Genomic DNA, 20,005 nt, shown 5'->3' on the forward strand with positions numbered 1-20,005 from the left:
ACACCGATTATAGAAATCATGTCACGAGACCGGAGTCCACATTGCCCGAAAAAGATGTGATGCGTTTTGTCAATCAAAAGCCAAAAAAGAAAAAGAAAAATTAGAGTTGGACGGTGTTGGGAGCTAATCAGCAACAAAGACATTTCAAATCTCAAGACTGGTGAAAGTCGGCGTGATCCAAGAAGACTCCATTCTTCAAAATTTCAAATTCACGTGCAATTCCATTTTCTATGATGCCCCGTGGAGCAAAGTTACATGTTCTTTAACAAATGATCATTAATACGCCTTCATCGCTTGAATAGCCTTCTCAATCTTCTGCAGGCCCGTAGAAGAGTTGGGACCATGGTAGTCATCCCACTGTAAGCCATCATTAGTAAACAGGGCAAACGGGAAGCGAGAGAGTGGTAGCGGAAGGTACTAACCTCAAGGAGAACACCCTCAAGCGCCTTTGACCCTGTCAAGCCGTGGACAAGCTCAAAATAGTCTTTACTTAACTCAAAAGGCCGTGCCGTCAGATTGGGAATATACCGGCCTACGAGGCATTTGAGATCCAGCGCATGACTATCGATAAGATCCATCAGACAGCGTCTGAAACCCGCAACACCGGGAAGTAGCGACGAGGAATGAAAAGGGACATCAATGCCCCGGAGAGGAATTGTCGCACAGCCTCGACCAAGCGCGGCAGGCGTGGGGGTTTTCATCAATTCCGCCACTTTGCTCTCAACCATGATAGCCAGCTGATCCAAAGCCGTGGGTATCGCTGAAAGGCCATGAAGATGATCGAGAACCGAGGTGAGACAGTGAAGAGCATGCACCTATGTTTCGAGACTAAAATCAGTCATAGAGCAGAGCTTAGGGGATGCTGTCTTTACTTACCTGACCAGCACAGACATATTGCACACCCATCACGTTGAAATTGACGATCTCAAGTAGCATATTTGTTTGTTTGGCAATGTTTTTGACAATGAGTTCAAGACCCTCTTGGCCGAATCCTGTCAGAGCCGGATTAAGTTAGCGTTTGCACCCAGCAAGGAATGGAAAACCCAGAGAATGAATATGGAATATTACCTCGAGCCACACGGCTGGGATCGACCGCACACATGCGATAGTCCGAGTTTCCGCGATCATCACGTGGACTGCAAAGTGCATCAAGAGACCGCGGTAGAAAAACGATCTGCACGAGAGACTCCACGTTGAAGATCTTCCCCACGGCCCCCAGAGCTGAATACTCGCCGAGTGAGTGACCGGCGTAGGAGCTGCGCTCTGAAATGAGCCCACGGGATTGTAGATCTGCGAATATCGCAAGCTCCATGAGAGTGAGAGCAGGCTGCGTAAACTGAGTGGCCGAGAGCAAGCCCTGAGGAGAGTAATATGTGTGGAATTCAGTATCCTCGTTGATGTTAGGGAATAGAGGCAGCAGTTCGACGCTGCCATCTTCTGCAATGCTTTCACGTATCATACTGCGATACTTGTCCCGAATAAATCGACCTTGCGGTCCGCCGAAGTAGATGGTGAGCTCTTTCGGATCATTTCGAACAATGTCCGTGATGCGGAAGCCGTAATTGTCAGAGAAGTATGTATCGGCATAGTCCCAGACTTGCTGTGCTGCTCTACTTTGCTCGTATAGTTGCATACCCATGCCCTTCTGCTGGCTCCCCTGGCCTGTGAAGACAAAAGCTGTCTCCTCGGGCTCAATTTCGGCTTCGCCGCGCAGAACAGTCTCGCCTCGGCCGACGTGTCGAGCCTCAACTGAAACGATCTTTCGACCAGCAAGCATGCCGATATGCTGGAAAATCACCTCGATCTCATCACCAGGAAGGACCATGCTCGTGAAGGAGCATTGGAAGCTGCGGAACGCTCCAATGTCTGAGGCGCAAGTATAATGTTCGACAAGACCACGGACCCGAGCGGATGTGTACATGCCATGGGTGATCAGACCCGGTAGATCAGCATACCGGGAGAGAGATGCTGAAACATGAATTGGGTTGAAGTCCCAGGAGACGTGGGCATATGCCTCGTTGGAGTGAGGCATTGTAAGAATTAACGACGAACCCTCACTTATCATGGGACTGGGCTGCTCAAACATGGCGCGCTTCTGCACAGGACTACCGTGACGTTTGAGATAGTCCATGACAGGATTTCCACGGCAGTTGCCTGCGCGGTAATCGACCGTGGCGATGGGACGAGACCCACCAGGCAAAGAAGAGTTCAATCGCACTTCACCCACTGTTGTAACAGTCTTGAAAGTGTCCTTGCTGGCGTATTGGTAAGTAGATTGCAACTTGAAAACCAAAGTCTGATTCTGCAACTCAAGCGATCCATCGAGAGGATGAAACCAGGACTTTGATTGCAACATCGCCACTTCCATCGGATTCAAAGGGCAGAGCTCCATCTCTTCCTCGTCCACCTTGCGGAACATATTCTCCCAATCATCGTGAGAGCCCCTGTACAAGAACTGGCTGCTGAGTTCCAAAACAATCTTATTCCTGTGGTAGACGTCTGCGCGGACCTCTACCATCTTGCCAGCATCCTCAATAGTGATTGCTTTGATCCGCGACTTGGTTTCAAGGGCATATCCGGCTTGGATGGGTTCCGCGTCCTCCGGGATTCGAAAGCCATTTGTTAGGTGGACAAGAGTTAGTAGATCAACATCGAGCTCGCGGGAAAAGAGCGGTTTCATCAAAGCCTCCCATCCGATCACGACGCCGAAGTCCAGGGGAGCTAACATTTGCTTTCCCCGGCGTTTGCTAGCTGCGTCACTGGCATTTTGCACACAATGAGCGAACTCGGCAATATCATCGGCGGTGACCTCAAACTGGGTCTCGGTGAATGTGTCATGCACCGAAGGCCATGTGACGGGGGTGTCACCCGTGAACCAAACTCGGTAGTAAAAGGATTTGACGCGCTCATTACGACCTTCCATGATCTCATGAATGGGGGCATAGACGGCCTCACGTCGAAACCGGAATTTCAACTCCAATCCCACCGCAGCGCCCCCGGCATTACGATGGTTAATAATTTCCAATGTAATGATACCAGGAGCATCCATCCGAACTTCAACGACCTTCAATGGCTCTGAGTGTGGCTGATGCTCGAAAAGAGTGACAACGGGCTCGGCTTTGTGATGAGTGTTGCCTTGTTGGATCATCACATAAGAGTTTCGGGTGGGTTGGAACAAACGTCTGAGAGGATTTTCACAGATGGAGCGGCCCTGCACAATTGTTTCTGCCCGGAAAAAGGCCTGGCGCCATCCTCCGTCGCTACCGCCAAGCACAGTAAGCCACTCGGCCAGAGATGGCGTCGGAACCGGCCCAGTTGTACCATTCGAGTGCATCACTTCGAACAACACTGATCCGCTGTTGCCCATAGGGACCGAGTTGATACCAATCTCGCTGAGCTGATTTGTTTTAAGCGAAAGGTTTGGACTAAGACAGTCGATGATTGGAATTCCATCCTGTTCGTATTCGGGGTCCAGCTTTTGGAGTCGGTCGATATGGCCTCGATGGATGGCGCCGAGAATATCGCCGGCGGGAACATCCATTTCGGTGGAATGGCGTGCTGCCACCGGCCCGTGAAGAATACAAACACGTTCCACATCCTCGTCTACCACTGCAGCCAGGTCTTCGGACTGCCAAAGCGAATCTTTCTTGAAATAAGTCTCAAAATTCGCGTCCAGAGTGGGGATGAATGGAACAGGCTTGGCACCACGCCGCTGGCACAAGTGTATGAAGTAATGTGCATCCTGGGTACCGATGAGCTGGTCTTGAGCTGCAGGCAGCCTCTCCAAAAAGGCCTCGAGCTCACGTTCTGGTTCAGAGAGAGAATCCTTGTTGATAAGACTCTTCTTCCCAAGCTTTGCATTGTGATCACCAAGACGAGCCTCAACGCGAAGAAGGAAAGAATATAGGAAATCGCGATATGACTCGTCAATCCAGCGCTTCTCCTTCATGACATAAGTTAGAGAGATAAAACGTCGCAAAACCTCTTCGTAGGTCATTTCCTCGAGGTCGACTACCCCACCCTGAATGTCTCGTCCAAACCACACCTTGGCCGCATCCGCATTGAGTCGCTTGATGATGGTGTCACGGTGCTCCTGCAGATATGCTACGCGCTTCGCAGGCTCAAGCTTGAAAATGGTTCGGTCAAATTCGGCCCAGAGTCTGACACCGCGCGTGGCCAGCTTGTGAATGGGTTCACCCATCTCTGAGGTGACTGTCATGATACCACCTGCTGACCGGGTGTAGCTTTGCTCCCAGTCGCTTTCGTTTTCGAGGCCAGGGGCAGAAACGATAGCTTGCTTTGCGGCTGGGCTGGTATGCGCTTCTTTAGCGGTCATCATGCGACTTCCCAGAAGAATACCATCAAATGGCATAAGGGGTCGGTTGTATTGAGACGCCCACTCGCCGGTTAGATAAGGGAAGGTATCGTCAGCACCGCCGAATCCGCTCCCAGCAACAAGAATGACATTCTGGCAACGGCGAATCGCATCATACGCTTGTAAGATTGGCTGGTGGAAATCCTCAAAAGAGTGATGACCTCCGCCTCGCCCCCCTGTCCATTGGAGGACGATAGGGAAAGTGGGGTGGGCACGAGCGATCTCAAGGACCTGGTAGATTGCCGGCAGTGTACCTGGCTTGAGCCCCATATGTCGGAGGCCAAGCTCCTCGATGTAGCGGGTTGCGACGTCAAGTGAAGGGACGCCAGCTCCAATAGTGAGGCCTTCAATGGGAACGCCGGCAGCCCGTAGTTTCGCAAGTAGGGGAACTTGCCATTTCACTGCGTGGGGCGCCGCATATATCATGTTGCAAGTTATGCCTCTGCCGGCAGGAATCGAATCTAGAAGCTGGTAGATTGCCTTTTCCAGCTGAGTCGCGTTGTAAAATCCACCAAGCGCCAGCTCGACGTGGAAACCAGCGCGCATGATTGCTGCACAAAAGTCCCAGGCGGCTGTGGTAGGTGTCATACCGGCAACAATCACGGGTGGGAGGCCCAGTAGGCGACTGAGCTTCGTGTCAACAAGCACACCCCCACCGGCGATTTGAACCAGTCGAGGTTTATGTTCATCGCGCCAAACAGGTCCGTAGACAACAGCAGAGTTCCAGTCAAAAAATTCACTCCGGTTACCAAGTTCAGAGCGGGGATTGTAATTGCCTGTCGCGAGAATTGTCCGGACGCCGGTACCTTCCTTTAATCGATTTGTCAATGATCCGATTCCAGATGCACCGTCGGGACCGAATGCCAATATATGCGTGGCGCCGGAGAACTTCACAGCTCGGGGCCACACAACCTCCTGCGTGGTAATCATCGAGACCAATTTAGGGATCAGGTTTGCGGATCCGCATTTACGAAGATCACTTCCTGTGTGTGTGCAGTAGACGGGGATTCTCAACTGGTCACCCGTAATGGTAAAGTCGCTCATCCGCTCCAAGATGCTCGGAGCGACATCGGCGAGGTAGCTGCTGTGGAATGCCGTGGTGATGGGTAGAAACCGGTTGTGAATCTCGGGTTTTCGTTGGCTGTGAGGAATGCGATGTTGAACTCCTTTTGCCGGCGCCTTGACGTTACGCAGCCAGACATTGAAGCCATGCAGCGACAATGGTGGTCCAGCCAGGACTGCATGTTTCGGCCCGTTGATCAACGCAATCTCGATGCGAGCGTCAGCTGGCAAGTACTCATTCACAGCCGCCATATAGCTTCGCAGTTGGTCAATGGGACAGTCTGCAACACTGAGCATGGGGCCCGGGAATCCCTCCCCGTGAGCCTCGGCATCGCTTACAATCGCCGGGGGTAACTGAGCGACGGCAAACTGATCCTGACTGCACGTACCAATTGTCAGGAGCAGACGAAGCGCATTTAGTGCTAGGGCATCAAACTGCCTCCAGGACTGGGCGACTGCAATGACAGTCGCCGCGACAATTCCTTGTGAATGACCGGTCGTTCCCATGAAGGCTGACTGCAGCTGCGCAGGAGTGGCACCCACGAGCCGCCCAACGACTCGATACCACGACAACTGTAGCAGCCCGATCAAGGGCATGCTAATGGGAGCTCCAATCAGATAAGCCGATGATGGAGTCCGCTCTGGGTTTTCAAGCCACGCCACGATATCGAGGCCGCTGTGATAGAATCGACTGGTGCCATCTTCCAGCACCTCCCGTTGCAACATCGTCGAGGCAGAGAGGATCAGATCTTCGACCAAGGGGCGATAGGTCTGCCATAACGACCTCAACTCCTCAAAGTAGGTTTCATCGTTCCCTTGGCCGCCGAAGACAGCGTATAGCTTCGCTCTGCGTTCTTGAGCGGCCGTCAAAAGAACAGACGGGGCGGTGTGTTTGGAGCTGACCCGACGCAGCGTTTGCCGTGCGCGGACGTATGCCGCCAGAATCACCGATTGCACCTCGGCCGTGACTTCCAAGCCGTAGACGACACCATGAATCTCTCGTTGTTGGAGAATGTCTTGATCGAATGTGCCCAAAGCAATGGTGAGCAGGTGACGGAGATCGTCTGCCAAGGCGACCGGGGAATGTTCCAGGCGATCGACGGTGAAGCCGAGAAAACGGGCCCAGAGCTCCACCAGAGAGGTAACCGCAACGGCCCCACCGGTCGCCGATTTCAGATGTTGGAGAAAGTCATCCCGCAACTGAAGTGCGACAGGAAATGATGTGGTCGTGACGCAGAGCGTGTGCGCAAAAGAGCCATCCGAGATGGTCAGAATCTGACTGGCTGCAAGATTCGCAGATGAAGAGGAAGTTGACGGGTGATCGGGTAATGACCACGTCGACGAGCCCGCCGATGAAACTTCGGCTGCGAGAGTGCTTGAATCTGGTTGACGGGGATCCAGCAACTGGCGGTCCGTCTGATCGGTTGTGATGATCATGCTGGGCAGTAGCTTGTTGGATTAATGCAGGCGCCTAGTCTAGGCTACGGCATTTGAGTTCGCTTTGTTGGTGGTGCACCTTTCGTGGAACTAGGTCGCTCTGGTCGTTTTCTTTCTCTTGGGGGTCCCAGTGTGGTCTCCGCGACGCTTTTGCTTCTCCTCGATCTCTTCAGATTCTTCAACAGAAGCCGCACCCGTCATCGCTCACTGTTTTATTTAATCCGGCTTGACATTGTCATCCATAGATGGATGACCCAGTCTCACCCTCAACTGTCGGATGAGATGGATTCTCATGCTGAACTTACATTATGGCGGAACGCTGACTTGGTAGGCGGAGACTCCGAGCGACTCCAGCCCAGCCTTCACGTCTCACCCTGCAGCCACGCTAGCTGAGCCCGCATTCCGGGTGGGGCCCCTTTTTTCTTTGTTCGCCATTTGGTTGTGGCCTGGAACCTCGCTGAGCGCCAAAGGCCAGGCGACGGAAGCGGCACTTGGGACACGGTGATAGATCCCATCTTCAGAAGTGACCTGGCTGAATGATGAGAATGATGTCCTTGGTGGCATACCGACGACCCGTAGTCTCCTATGATCTGATCATCGGATGCGCTCAGTGAGATCAATGAAGGGAAGGCAAAGCGTGTCCTAGGGCCGTTCATACCGTACATCGTCGGATCAGGTGTCAAGAGTCAAGTGTCAATCCGTGCCGCTTCGGTGAGGACTAACGGAAAGAAGGGGGTGAGTTGCCCAGTGGATGCTCAACGGATTTGGCCGCCGGGATTTTCCCCAGCCGCAAATAGCCTCAGACATCTCTCCACCTTGACACACACACTAGACGCCTAGACGCACACCAGCCGATCCAGGCATCCATGGAATCTAGTCAGGCAAGAGCTTTTGCTACTCGTCCTTTTCCTGATTTCAAAAAAGAAAAAACAAAAACCCTCCTTTTCTTTTCGTCATTCCTTTGCTATTTTAGCTTTTTGAAACCCTTGGCGCTCTGCCATGGGTAGGCTGTCGATCACCCGCAGTGGTTCAACTAATCAGAAAAGGGTGTAGGGGGGGCGATGCACTGCACTCCCTTCATTAGGCAGTCGCCCAAGGCCTCTACACCGGAACACGCCCGGAAAGTACCTCGAGCAGTGCTGCATCATCAGAAAGGCACCTCCCCTTCCAAGTACCGACCTTCTCACCCTATGACTCGGCGTGTGGCAGGATTAAAGTATTAAACTGTTGAAGCGCCAGTCAGCAACTAGTAGTCCAGCTTTCCCTCTCTTCCCCATTTTACCTTCCTGGTCTTGTCTTTATTTTGTTTATTGATTTTCTGGCAGCCCCCTGATCTGGGAGGGTGTAATTAGTCCCCTTTTCCCACGCCCGTTGCGCTTTTCCTCTCGACGAGAGACAGCTTGTCGGGCGCTGATTGACGTGATCTGACTGTCACCACGATCCTCCGTTCTCCGTGCGACAGTTGTGTGCGCCACCTGGGCCTCACGTCGGATCACTCCGTCGAGGATCCTAAAATATCACCATGGGTTGGCCGACACGTTGTGGTGCGTCTACCTCTTCAGCGCCATCTCGGCATCTCTGGTTCTTGTTCTATCAAGGGTTCTGACCCATTCTTAGATCTATCCTCTGAGGATGCCCAATACTCCTACTGCGCCAACGGCCCCGTGGCTGTCTTTTTCTCCGTCTTGTTCGGCTTGACCTGGATCGCACATGTAATTCAAGCGGTGATCTACCGGAAAAAGTTCTGCTGGGTCATTGTTGTGGGTACATTATGGGAGTGTATTGGACTGGTGATGCGAACCTACTCCACCATTGACCAGACGCAAGCCAACACAGCTTCAGCGGGGCAGTTATTAGTTCTGCTGGCTCCCTTGTGGGTGAACGCCTTTGTGTACATGATCTTTGGTCGCATGGTCTACTATTATCTGCCAGAAAAGAAGGTGATTGGAATTCGGGCGGAAAAGTTGGCAAAAATCTTCATCTGGCTGGATGTGAGGTAAGTGGGAGCTTTGCTCTTTTCAATGAACGGAGCCACTAATCGTTGGACGTCAATTTGCTTCAGCTCTTTCATCGTGCAAGCGACCGGAGGTATCATGGATTCCGATTTCAGCCCCGAGATGAACAAGATTGGCCTCCACATCTACACGGCAGGAATTGCGGTGCAGGAGCTATTTATTGTGCTATTCTGTGGACTGATCTTTGCCTTCCATCGGCGAATGCGAGAAGGGACGGGAGATTATTCGCGCGGCCCGCACTGGCATACTCTGGTGATCGCCATGTATGGAACATTGGGGTGTATCACGGTAAGCACAGTCAAAGACCCAGCCCAAAAGGGCGTTGGAAACCAAAGCCAGGGAGGCCACGCATCAGAATGCCAATTTGACCACATGAACAGATCCGAATCATCTACCGTCTGATCGAGTTTGCAAACACCAACACCGCTGGCAAGAGTCCACTAACCGTGAATGAGGCACCCTTCTACTGCCTGGAGTGTGTTCCCATGTTTGCCGCAATGATTATCTGGAACATCTGGCATCCTGGCCGCTATCTCCATGGCGAGGAGAGTGAATTTCCCAAAAAGGTCAAGGTCTCCCGCAAAGAGAAGAAGCGCATCAAGCAGGAAGCCAAGGACCGCAAGCGCCGGGACCGTAGGCGGTCATCCAGTCGAAGGGGCAAACGAGACTCTGAGTATCACCTCACCTCTACTGATGAAGGAACCTATGAAGACGGCTACGCCATGCACGGCCGGCGGTAATAGTGGAGTTTTAATTTTTTTTTTGCTCTTTGTTCTGTGGATGGCTGGGGTTTCTGTCTCTTTGGTCTTTTCATCTTTCCAGTCCGGGGCGTATCTTGACAGATGCCCACCTTTTCCCCAATTCAACCGATTCCGCGTCATATAGGTAGCGGGCCGTTTTTGGCATGAAGAGTGCATTTTTATTTTCAATCTTATGCTTTTTACGGGCAATGAGGCGAACCGATTGACTTCATTTGTAATATACAGCATTGAAACAGCCCGGTCAGGCGGTGGTCCCGTTTCTCTTCCCTTCAGAGGCGGCACCATGGCGAGATAACTTTTAAGGGCTACATAGAGCGTGAGCGACATGATGAAGATATGAGAATAAATCTGATTGGAAAAGAAGAGGTCACATGAATAAAGAAGATCAAAAGAATCTCCGACTAATGAGCCGATCCTGTGAATACACATAAAATTGAACGCCAAGACACCGAACGATTATAATCCCCACCCTAATGATCCAACGCCAGTGCTAATATATCCCACGTTTATAAGTGCAACTCGCATTGAGTACAAGTAAATATGATGCTTTTCAAAGGAAAAGACGGAAAGCAACAATCGACCATGCTGTAATGTCAGAAGGTGATTGGCGGAGTTTGACACAAGGCAGCAACATTTACGGCCAGCGGCACGGAATCAAACTCCCCCACCACCCGGACATAAGACAGCCACGGCCGACATCATTCGACGAACTGGGTATCCACGAAGACGATGTGAAATCTGCAAGTTCCCGCCAGGAGAAATGGATCAGAGGAAACTATCCCCTCATAGATTGGCACCCATGCAAGCGCTGTGGAGCAGAGTTTGGCCCGTGAAATCTCGGATATCGAGTTGTGCCCCCGCGTGGACTAGAATGTCAACCAAGCCCTGCTGATTTGACTCACACGCCAGGTGGAGTGCTGTACGGCCCTGAAGATCTTGATCATTGACCACATGGGGTGCATGGTCAAGCAGGACCTGGACCATAGTGGTTTGCCGCGCTTGCACAGCCAGATGGAGAGCCGTCTCGCCCATTCGGGTTGCCTGTCGCACAAGATCCCGATTTGGAGGCGTGCTAGCCAGGAGCTGTTGTACTAAGCTGGTGTGACCATTCTGGGCAGCAAAGTGTAGCGGGGTCAACCCGGTGTTATCAGGAATGGTCGGATCAGCACCCGCACGGAGAAGAACTGTCAAGACTTGCCCATGGCCATGTAGCGCCGCACGGTGCAAGGCTGTATGTCCACGGGAGATGGATCCATCCGCCGTCGATGGAATCAGATTGCCATTATCGGGACTCTGCCGGGACGGGAGCCCCAGCAGGCTTGCCGTATCTGTGGAGGATGGTGCGAACGGGGAAGCCTGCAGCTTGTCTGGGGTTAGACAGAGTTGCTGCTCATCGACAGGAGTCGAAAGCTGGAAATGGCCATGATGGCGGTTCTCCTCCAAAAGTGGAGCATTCCATGATCCTCCGAGAAATGAGGAGTGGTCCAAGTGGGCATGATACGGGTTGAAGTCCGTCGGTAATGGCGGGGGGGTCCGCTGTTGCTGCTGCTGTGGCTGCGGTTGCGGTTGCGACTGGTGAAATGGATAGTGGGTTCCTTGCGATAAAATCGAGGCAGAGTCGGGTGGAGTTGGTGGTGCGACGATTGCACTCTGGCGTGGTGGTGCCTGAGGTTGGGACTTCTTGATTTCGGGAGGTGAGGACGATCTCTTCACTCTCGTGCTTCCACTCTTCGTCACGGTCGTCGTTGTCGTCGGTGCAGCGGAGCCTTTTGCTCGACCACCCTTTTCTGCCTTCTCTTCTGCATTTGCCTTTGCTCCTTGTCGAAGTCCTATTTCTATCAGTGACCATACTTGATGCAAGTGCATTTGACAAGGCGCATTGAGATGCAATTGCGTACTCACTTTTTCGATATCCTCGCTGTGCGATCCGATTTTGAGCTCGTCGCCGCTCCACAGGATCACTGATATTGGCCCAGTTTTCGCCAAGGACCGGGGCACTATTCACGTTGCACATTTCACATTAGCTTCCAGGCAACTTCATTTTGTTAGGCAGTGTAATTGGAGCCGCAGGGTGGAAGAGCGGGCTCAACGAGGATCATGGAAGGACTGGGAGGGGCAAGACCGACGTGATCACAATGCATCCGGGCTCACCGAGCATCGCCATGCAGGGCAATAAAAGTAGAGCTGCCGTTCTGTTTGTCCTTTTAAATACTTCCGGATCGACTCTGGGGAGATTTCTGGCTCCCAGGTTTTGTTACGGATCTTCGGTCGCAGGAATGATGCACGAGATTCTCACGATCTGCGATTTTCCATGCGCCAGGTCCCCTCCATCTCTTTTATAAAAGCCCGGCTGACGAGCAAAACACCCCCAGGGCAGGCCCGATTCTCTGAGGAGGGTGGGGAGGGAGCCTCGTCCGTGTCTAGCTTGCTAGCTGAACCTACCATCTCACTTTCCGAGCTCGGGCTCAGCGGTACCGAGAGAGGCGCCTCTGTACCTTGTACCGACTTGTAATGTACCGAGCAGTTGGTTGCATGAATCCTTCGTATGATTTTTTTTAATTGCGAGAGGGTGGGATCAAATTATCAGGGCTCGATTAAGTTGAATGGGGAAGTGTTTCTGCCAACGGCATCTATCGACAGCCAAAGAGAAATGTCCAACCCCAAAATCCCTCTTAAAAATTACGCTTAAGGCAAAGTGTGCGAGAAAAAAACCCAAAAATAAAAAAAGGAATAGAAAGGGAAAATGATCAAGAAAAACTACTCAATGTATCTTTCACTTGAATCAAGCACAAATAATCGGGCACTTACCTCATGAGGACGAGCATCAAAGAAATCCCTGCCTAGGAATCAGCATTGAGAGCAAGTCTGCATGGTTACATTCCCTCACGCGTGGAACTAGTGTGCGTGATCCCGCGAGGTACCTCATTCTAGCTGAGCCAAAAGCTGGACGGACCCCACAAACAAGAGGGACCTGGTATTCGGACAGAATCATCCATCTCTAGCGGAATCAACCAGGGCCCAGTGGTCTGGCTACATGAGCATTGCCTGTTTTTTCCTAGTTTGGTCAATCGATAGGATCCCGGGCAGCCCGTCGCCCCTCATAGGTCCCATTAAGTCTTAGAAGTGACTAGATTCATACTGTGAAGCTCGGTCGGAATATATTGTCCGGTGGGGATTGCCAGGATGCCGACCATGGCCTAATTCGGTTGGCAAACATAATTGTTGACATTTGCTTTTCAGAGCGGAAGGCACATTACGATTGTGCCGCTACCTTTCCATTGTGCCCTTTGCACGCCAAGAAATGAACGTAGACCGGAACAAAATCCAAAGCCCAGGTCTTTAATCCCGCTTGGTGTTTGTCTACTTCGTTGGGGACCATCGTCGCCGCCGTTGCCGTGTCCGTTGCCGTTTCCACCTTAGAGTTGTTGGCAGTTGCTCTCCAGTCTGTCCTCAGTCAGCCCTAGTGCCGCCACTTCGGTGGGTGGTGTCGCCGATCGTACCACCAACCCGATTGTTTTTGGGTTTAACGAGCGCTTTGAAAGACGCCCACCGAAGTGCCACCTACTCTGTATCAAAGGTTAAACAAATCCTCCCTCCAACACCATTCTCCTGCAGATGCGAGGCGAGAAAGAGAAGTCAAGTTTGATTCCCGCATCTGCAATCCGGAATGTTGGTGATGGTGGGGCGCGACTGGATCGGCTGGTCGGGCCCAGCTGTGGTGCCAAAAAGTCCTCATGTTCCTAATGCCACGCGCTGCCCACGTGAATCAGAAAGAGAACCCCAATGGAACCTGTTTTCATAGATCTCGATAATCTTCATGGCCACAGAGATGACTATAACCGAAGCGATAAGATCACGCTAATGCACCATGGTTTCACCGGGATTTTCCTCCACAAAAAGAAGGATGGTATTCATCGGCAAACATCTCCCATCTGCAATGTGCAGCACAGCTAGGATGACTAGTCACAGACTGGTCTTGCAGGTGACTACTTCTTTGCCTCGATTGTGCCCCCCTTTCAGCTTCCTATACTAATTGGGGTTTCAAGTCATGATTGCATGCTGTACGTCCCCATCTATCGCACTCGACCCGAATTCCCCGTGTGTGTGGAACCTTGGGTGCTGGGAGGGATGGGTCACCCGCAGCTGTTCCTTGTGAGGACTGACGACTGGCTCGGCATCCTGCGGCTGACAATGTCCAGGCCTAGAGAACGTCTCCCCTGGGGCTCAGGTGATTTGATTTTCTGACAAGAAGGGATCTGAAAAAGATCATTCATATGGCGATGATGGAGTGTCAGAGAGCCGGCAACGGTAGCAGCCTAAAAGCCACCTCTTCTGGCGGTCTCAAGTGGACATGCAGCACGTCTCCTAGTGTAGGCTGCCGTCAATTCAACCAATCAAAGGATCGGAGAAAGCGCCTCATCCCACCACCTCCCCTCCACCAAAGTTTTCTATACCTGTCGAAGTGTCCAATGACCGTCACGCCTTCCTGCACTGCGCTGCATGCCCTTCTCTCGAGGTCCTGAGGATTCAGGACGGATCTCCACGGGTAAGCTGAGTAAACTCCGCCTTAGCCGGACTTGGCGTGCGGGTTGTGGGGCGCTGGGAGCCAGGACTGGACTCTCCAGTCACACCATTCCAAACTCAGGGCCGTCTCATTTGGCGTCAAAGGGAGGGCTGTGGGATCAAGGGGCTTTCCATGCATTGACGTGAGTCAAGGTTCCAGCCGTCAACCAGATCACCCACATCGCCTCACGATGGGAGAAAGCACGAAGAATGGGCCGGGGTCCTTCTCAGCCCCAAACAGCCGAAAGAGCTCGAAGAGAGGAACATCCTGGAAAGGAATATACCACTGACACAGAAAGCCTTGGCACCTGGCCTAACTGAACCGGCCGAGGAGTTTAGACTTTGCACTACCGGCGCTCCTCCTGGGGATCGCAGGATGTTAGGTCAAGTCCTCTCCCCGTCTTTGCCAATGACAAAGTTGTGTAATGTTCCTGCGTGTGCAGCAGGATCTGCTTAAGGGCAGAGATCGCTTCCTGGGGCTCCTGGCGAGCTTCCTTCGGTTTCATTCGTAGTTTCGGTCAGAAATTCGTGACGATCGATCGGAGTGTCCACTTAGAAGGTAATCTACCCAACGATCAAGGAGCCATCCACTTCCATTCCGGGGTAGGTATGTACAGTGGTGACCGGTGGTCCGCCAATCAGGTGGCAGCAGTAGCGGCGAGTGTGAGTGGACAGCTGTTCGCGGGTGGGGGACTTCAACTCGACGAAAGAGCCGTTGAGCTATTCTGACATGCTACACGTGTAAACCATTACACACAACCTTGTGGGCTTGTAGGTCCCTCTCGCGAACGAATCTACTCTGTAATGCATACGCTCGCCCAATACATCCTCGGGAGTGTTTTTATATACGATGCAACGACCTCCGTACTGCACCTCAGTCACTGTATGGTTTGCCCAAGGAACCTCGCCAGATTCCCGGTACCTTAATACATATGAGCTGACTCAGAACTGGGGCCAGACCCTGATCGCCGAAATGCTTAGACGCCACTGGAAGCCCCGGGACCCGGTGAGAAGCCAATATGTAGCGTACAAGATCGGGACTTTGCCACGGAGCCGCTTCTTCATCGATATTCCACGGTTTTATATGTCCCTTGTGCGCACCTATCCAGCTCGCTCCGAGCCTCGGACCGAAGACCGTTCGACGGCTCAATTGTGCGTACATATGTTTGGCTGTGGCAGTATGAATGCATCGCCACGTGCAAGGTATACATAGAACTAGATGGACCGTCGCGGCGGGTCTCAGCTTAATACCTGTATGTATAATAGCGCATGTGCGCGTACTCTGGGAAGAATTTGACGATGCCACCGCCGCCCGTATGCCAAAACATGGATGGAATCATTACCCAGTCAAAGCAAATCTATGCGATGGCCCTGATCATTCGATCACGTCAAATCCTGAAACTTGATGAAATGTACAGTATATCCACTCATATCAATCATTACGAACGACCAGGTACAGTATACTACTATTTTTGATTTAAGCCATGTGGATTGATCTGCATGGGGTACAGGACCAGAAACAGACTCTACTCTTATGTTGGTACTTACAATACGACGACCGCCTATACTTTTGACTTTGTATCATGATCTTCCAGTTGTATACTGCCGAATCGTCCCTCGGGCAAGTTCCGTTTTCTGGTTGCTGGGTGAGCTTCCTCGCCTTGTGTTGTAATTTTTAATTTTTTTTCAAGTCGATTTTGCCATTTTTAACACCCCCCCTCCCCTCCTCTCTCTCTCCTCTTTCTCTTTCTTTTTCTCTTTCTTTTTCTCTTTCTTTTTCTTTTTCTCTTTCTTTTTCTTTTTCTCTTTCTTTTTCTCTTTCCGGCGCCTTCTCAGCCAAAGCGGCTGTGTGGAAGAAGGCTGACGTCCTGGGAGTTCCTCTGTAGCTGCAGCCCACTCTTCAGACGCGGCCACGAAGGCCCCGTTGGCGCAATGATCAGCGGGGCCAAAGCCACCGTACTGATTACGCGCATGCCGTGCTGGATGACTGCATGCTCCCGGAATTAGGATGTCATCAAAACTCACCATCAACAAAATTGACTGCCGTCCACAGGTCCAGGTGCTGTTGATAATCGCCTCCAAATTGCAACGTGGATAGATCAATAAGGATACCCCACCCTCAGCCTCGAGTATGGCTCCGTGTAATATCTTGATGATGGTTTGTCTATGGAGGACTGGCAGAAAAGACAAGTGCGGTATCTCCCTTCCTCGTGTGATGTTATTGGGTCGTCCCAAAAAAACAACACATGACCTGGACCCGCCTGCCGCGTGAGGACGGCAGCAGAAAACTTTTTTCCGCGGTGAAAGGTTCCGCGAAGTGGCACTGGCCGCCGGAGCATTATCAGGAGTCGAAATGGTTTATGAGGTGATTTTCGCGGATAGGTGTAAATATCCTTAAATGACGAAGACAGACGCTGCAAAGAGTCAAGTCTTCTGCTGCGCTTGTCCACAAAGCTCCTGCCGAAACGGGTGCAGTCTGGATCCCGCATGTTGCCGCGTTCGGTTGACACTCAATCCTGGCCCCCTGGGGCAATATACATAGTGGATTCCTGTGTACTTACATGACGAGTCCTACTGAGTATGACCTAGACGTCTGGCAAAAAGCTGGTCTGTCATTGTACAGATGTCTTGTAACCCGTCCCATTGTTCTCGAATTTTTGTTTAACAGTTCTCCATGATGTCCAGATTGAGGAGGTGGTCGCCGCACGTGGTAAAATGGGTGTTTGGCCCCTTCTATTCGACTGCATTCACTCCAAGATCCTTGCCTCTGCCCCATATCCTTCCTGTTTTCGAGATCACCGTATCTCCAGATTCATCCAATCTCTTGCCCTCATAGGACAATAGAGAGATTGCGACCAGTCATCAGTTCTTCGACTTAGAAATTGGCCCCCGGCTCTCCCCCTGCATAGTTGGGGTGAACTGATCTTCCGCTTCCCTGCGAGGCTGCATTCGTCTAGTGGCGAGTCATGATGCATTAGGTCGTTGATCAATAATCAGCGAAGATGCCACGTGCTTCCAGGAACTGTAGGCTGGTAACTTACGGTCCATAGGCGATCAATTGTGACCCAGCCGTTTCCAGATGTCGAGTTCCGTCTTCGCCACCGCACTTGTTGCTGATGAGCAGTGAAGAGTTATCCGAGTGACATGGCTCCATATGGTGGTGCGCAGCATGGTCTAGACCAAGATGAGCTCTTTTCCTATGGTCCAAAGAGTTTGAAAACATGCCCCTTCCTGATGGGTATCAACCGCCCCTCTCGGCAAAGCCATGCGTGTGCTAATTTTTTGTGTTGTCTGATTCCGAACCAGGGGCTTGTATTCCAAATGCTCCGAAACTGAAACCTTCTCTGTGTTGTCTATAAAGTAAGTTATTAGTGCTGCCCAGTCTGCTGAAGCCATAAGATGCCCGGTGGAGACACTTTTGGGGGCTGAAAGTATCAATATTTCGCATACTCTTTATAGGTAGTCCCATCACTGGGTCTACTACTCTTGGCGCTGCCTCCATGGCACGTTTTTGTAGAGCAGCCAATTCACCTTCTTCTCATCGAGATCCCAATATGCATTACCTAAAAATTCTTGGCAAGGGCAGGTCTATTATAAATTCGCAAATTGTCACGAACATGCTGACAGAGAAGGAGGCTATTTGAGTTTCCATCTCTCCATAATGCTGGCTATTACTTGGAAATTGAAGCAAAAGTAACTGAGCAACTCTCCATGACCGGAGCGTATGAGTTACAGTTCCGTACCATCCTATCACACTTTAAACATCACTGACAAATACAATCTCGGAACAAGGCCATTGAGCATTTTGAATCGTAAACTTGGCAAGCTGGCCAGCCGGTTAACGCCCGAAAGGGTTTGTCCTACCTTTAGTCTCAGGGAGCTGTTCACGAAGTACCGATCTCTCCGAATAGAAATTCTGCGAGCCAGTTACCTTAACAATTCAATGACTCGATCCATAAGCGTCGCTTATGTCGCCAGGAAATGCTCAGGCATAAGATTGGAGGTGTACAAAATATCTTCTTTCCCTAGGCGGCCGTCTCTCACCTTGAGCATGGCTAAGACACGAAGTCAAAAGAACGGCCCTGTCGCTGATGTCGATGACCAGAAGATCTTTGATAGGACACCTGAATGCCGCAGGGGGAAAACTTCTGAGATGACATGGCTGTAGATGTGATAAGCTTACATGTGTTGAAAATAAAGTTGCTGCCTGATTGAAAGATGGACGATTGATTGGACGAACAACATTGCAGTTACATGTGGCTGAAGGTAACACTTTACACCCGGTTGCCATGCTGGATAGATGGAGGTGGATGGTGAATGGGACTGACTTCCCATTCACGGCCTCGGCGTTTGGAGTGACCTTTGAGCAAACCAAAAGTACCCGCGTGGAAGAAAGGTCTAGCGGGACGCTTCCTTGGAGTCGGAGGTGTTTACTCACTAGACTGGAAGAGGAAAATGTACGTAAAAGCATGAAAAAGGAAAAAGGCCGCAGCCGTGCGGACCAACAGCCACGCTAGTCCTTTTTAGCTCATCTTGTCGGCTTGGCGGCTGAACGTGACTAATTCTGCCACTGTGCCTTGGTGAGTACTTGGGTCTTGAAAGGGAAAAATTGTAGGAACATAATTGGACTGGACACAGTTACATGACACAAACCACAAATTGGCCATTTTCCCAACATTTAACTCAGTCCAAGCATCATGGTGCAGCTAGTCGAGTTTCTCGAGGAGACCATAGTCAGCGCTAGAACTATTCGTGCCGGCCGTTCTCGCACTTGGCAGTCTTGGCTATGAACGAAAGGGCCGTGTGCAGTTGGCCCCGTTTCGGAAAGCTACACGAGGGGGGTCCACCAAAAGACTCCATGTCGATGTCATCATGTACTGACACGCAAGGCATATACTTGAATCAAATGAGAAGATTTGCGCAGGTGGGCGAAGAGGGGAGTTTGGGGCACGATCTGAAATAGCGAGCAGAGCCTACGGAAAAAAGCAACGAAAAGAAAAAGAAAGAGAACGAGGCAAAGAAAAAAAACATATCGCGCGAGTGAGATTCAATGACTAAAGTCTTCGTCAAACGTTGATCCCGGTCCATCTGCCCCGAATGGTTCACTCTGGCATGAAGATTATTCTCCTCGACAATTTATGGCCAGTAATAATGGTTCACAGATTTGCATATGCCGAAAGAGCAGCTCGTAGTTGATGTATACGTCTTTTCACCACTTCTAGCCCAACTTACCAAGTAGATGGAAGAGAGCAAGGTGGGGAATTTCGATCGTGGCTAGCATTCACTCCCTAACACTAGTCACTCTGGTCTCCTTACACTTCAAGCAGTCTTTATAAGCCTAAGAATACCCTGTGTTCTTCGCAAAATCAATATCAACTTCAAATTGAGAGTGAGAGTCAAGATGATGCAGATTTAACTTCAAGAACATCTTTAAGGGATTCATTTTTGACAAAGATTGATGTTTGAGTAATACGATTCATCAAAATTATCGTGTCATTGTACCTAGGTATCCAATGGTGGCATCAAGAGCGAGTCATGACTGTCCAAAAATGTCCAACACTTCATAGGTTCTTAGGCTATGGAACGGTACACGGACCGTGCCAACGGCATCTCTTTTCGGCTATTTGAAGTTATGACCCTAGTTAAAGACTTTGAGGCATGCTCCTCACGACATATAAGTTGCCTCAACTTTAGTAATATAGGCAATGCAGATGCCCGACCAGCCTCAATCCACCGAAGACCGCCTGTTCTAAAACGTCACGGAATTTTTCAAAGATATCGCGTTATGTGTC

The 20,005-nt window shown here is 51.1% G+C and overlaps 4 protein-coding genes across 4 annotated transcripts; 2 read left to right on the forward strand and 2 right to left on the reverse strand.

Moving 5' to 3' along the window:
- Positions 1-276: 276 nt before the first annotated feature.
- POX_c04753 (Fatty acid synthase subunit beta) lies at positions 277-6,874 on the reverse strand (the record flags this gene model as incomplete). The annotated part of the gene is made up of 4 exons (XM_050113614.1): positions 277-357; positions 423-815; positions 877-992; positions 1,069-6,874. 4 exons carry the CDS (start codon positions 6,872-6,874, stop codon positions 277-279), a joined length of 6,396 nt encoding a protein of 2,131 aa, XP_049971170.1.
- A 1,522-nt stretch (positions 6,875-8,396) lies between these two features.
- On the forward strand, positions 8,397-9,629 carry POX_c04754 (uncharacterized protein; the record flags this gene model as incomplete). Its single annotated transcript, XM_050113615.1, has 4 exons — positions 8,397-8,418; positions 8,492-8,870; positions 8,937-9,177; positions 9,270-9,629. 4 exons carry the CDS (start codon positions 8,397-8,399, stop codon positions 9,627-9,629), a joined length of 1,002 nt encoding a protein of 333 aa, XP_049971171.1.
- An 804-nt stretch (positions 9,630-10,433) lies between these two features.
- On the reverse strand, positions 10,434-11,664 carry POX_c04755 (uncharacterized protein; the record flags this gene model as incomplete). Its single annotated transcript, XM_050113616.1, has 2 exons — positions 10,434-11,479; positions 11,553-11,664. 2 exons carry the CDS (start codon positions 11,662-11,664, stop codon positions 10,434-10,436), a joined length of 1,158 nt encoding a protein of 385 aa, XP_049971172.1.
- A 4,795-nt stretch (positions 11,665-16,459) lies between these two features.
- POX_c04756 (uncharacterized protein) lies at positions 16,460-16,582 on the forward strand (the record flags this gene model as incomplete). The annotated part of the gene is made up of 1 exon (XM_050113617.1): positions 16,460-16,582. The coding sequence occupies one exon, from the start codon at positions 16,460-16,462 to the stop codon at positions 16,580-16,582; it is 123 nt and encodes a 40-aa protein (XP_049971173.1).
- Positions 16,583-20,005: the final 3,423 nt, after the last annotated feature.

The sequence above is a fragment of the Penicillium oxalicum genome, chromosome III (genome assembly GCF_001723175.1).
Source record: "Penicillium oxalicum strain HP7-1 chromosome III, whole genome shotgun sequence".
In the NCBI taxonomy this organism is placed as follows: domain Eukaryota; kingdom Fungi; phylum Ascomycota; class Eurotiomycetes; order Eurotiales; family Aspergillaceae; genus Penicillium; species Penicillium oxalicum.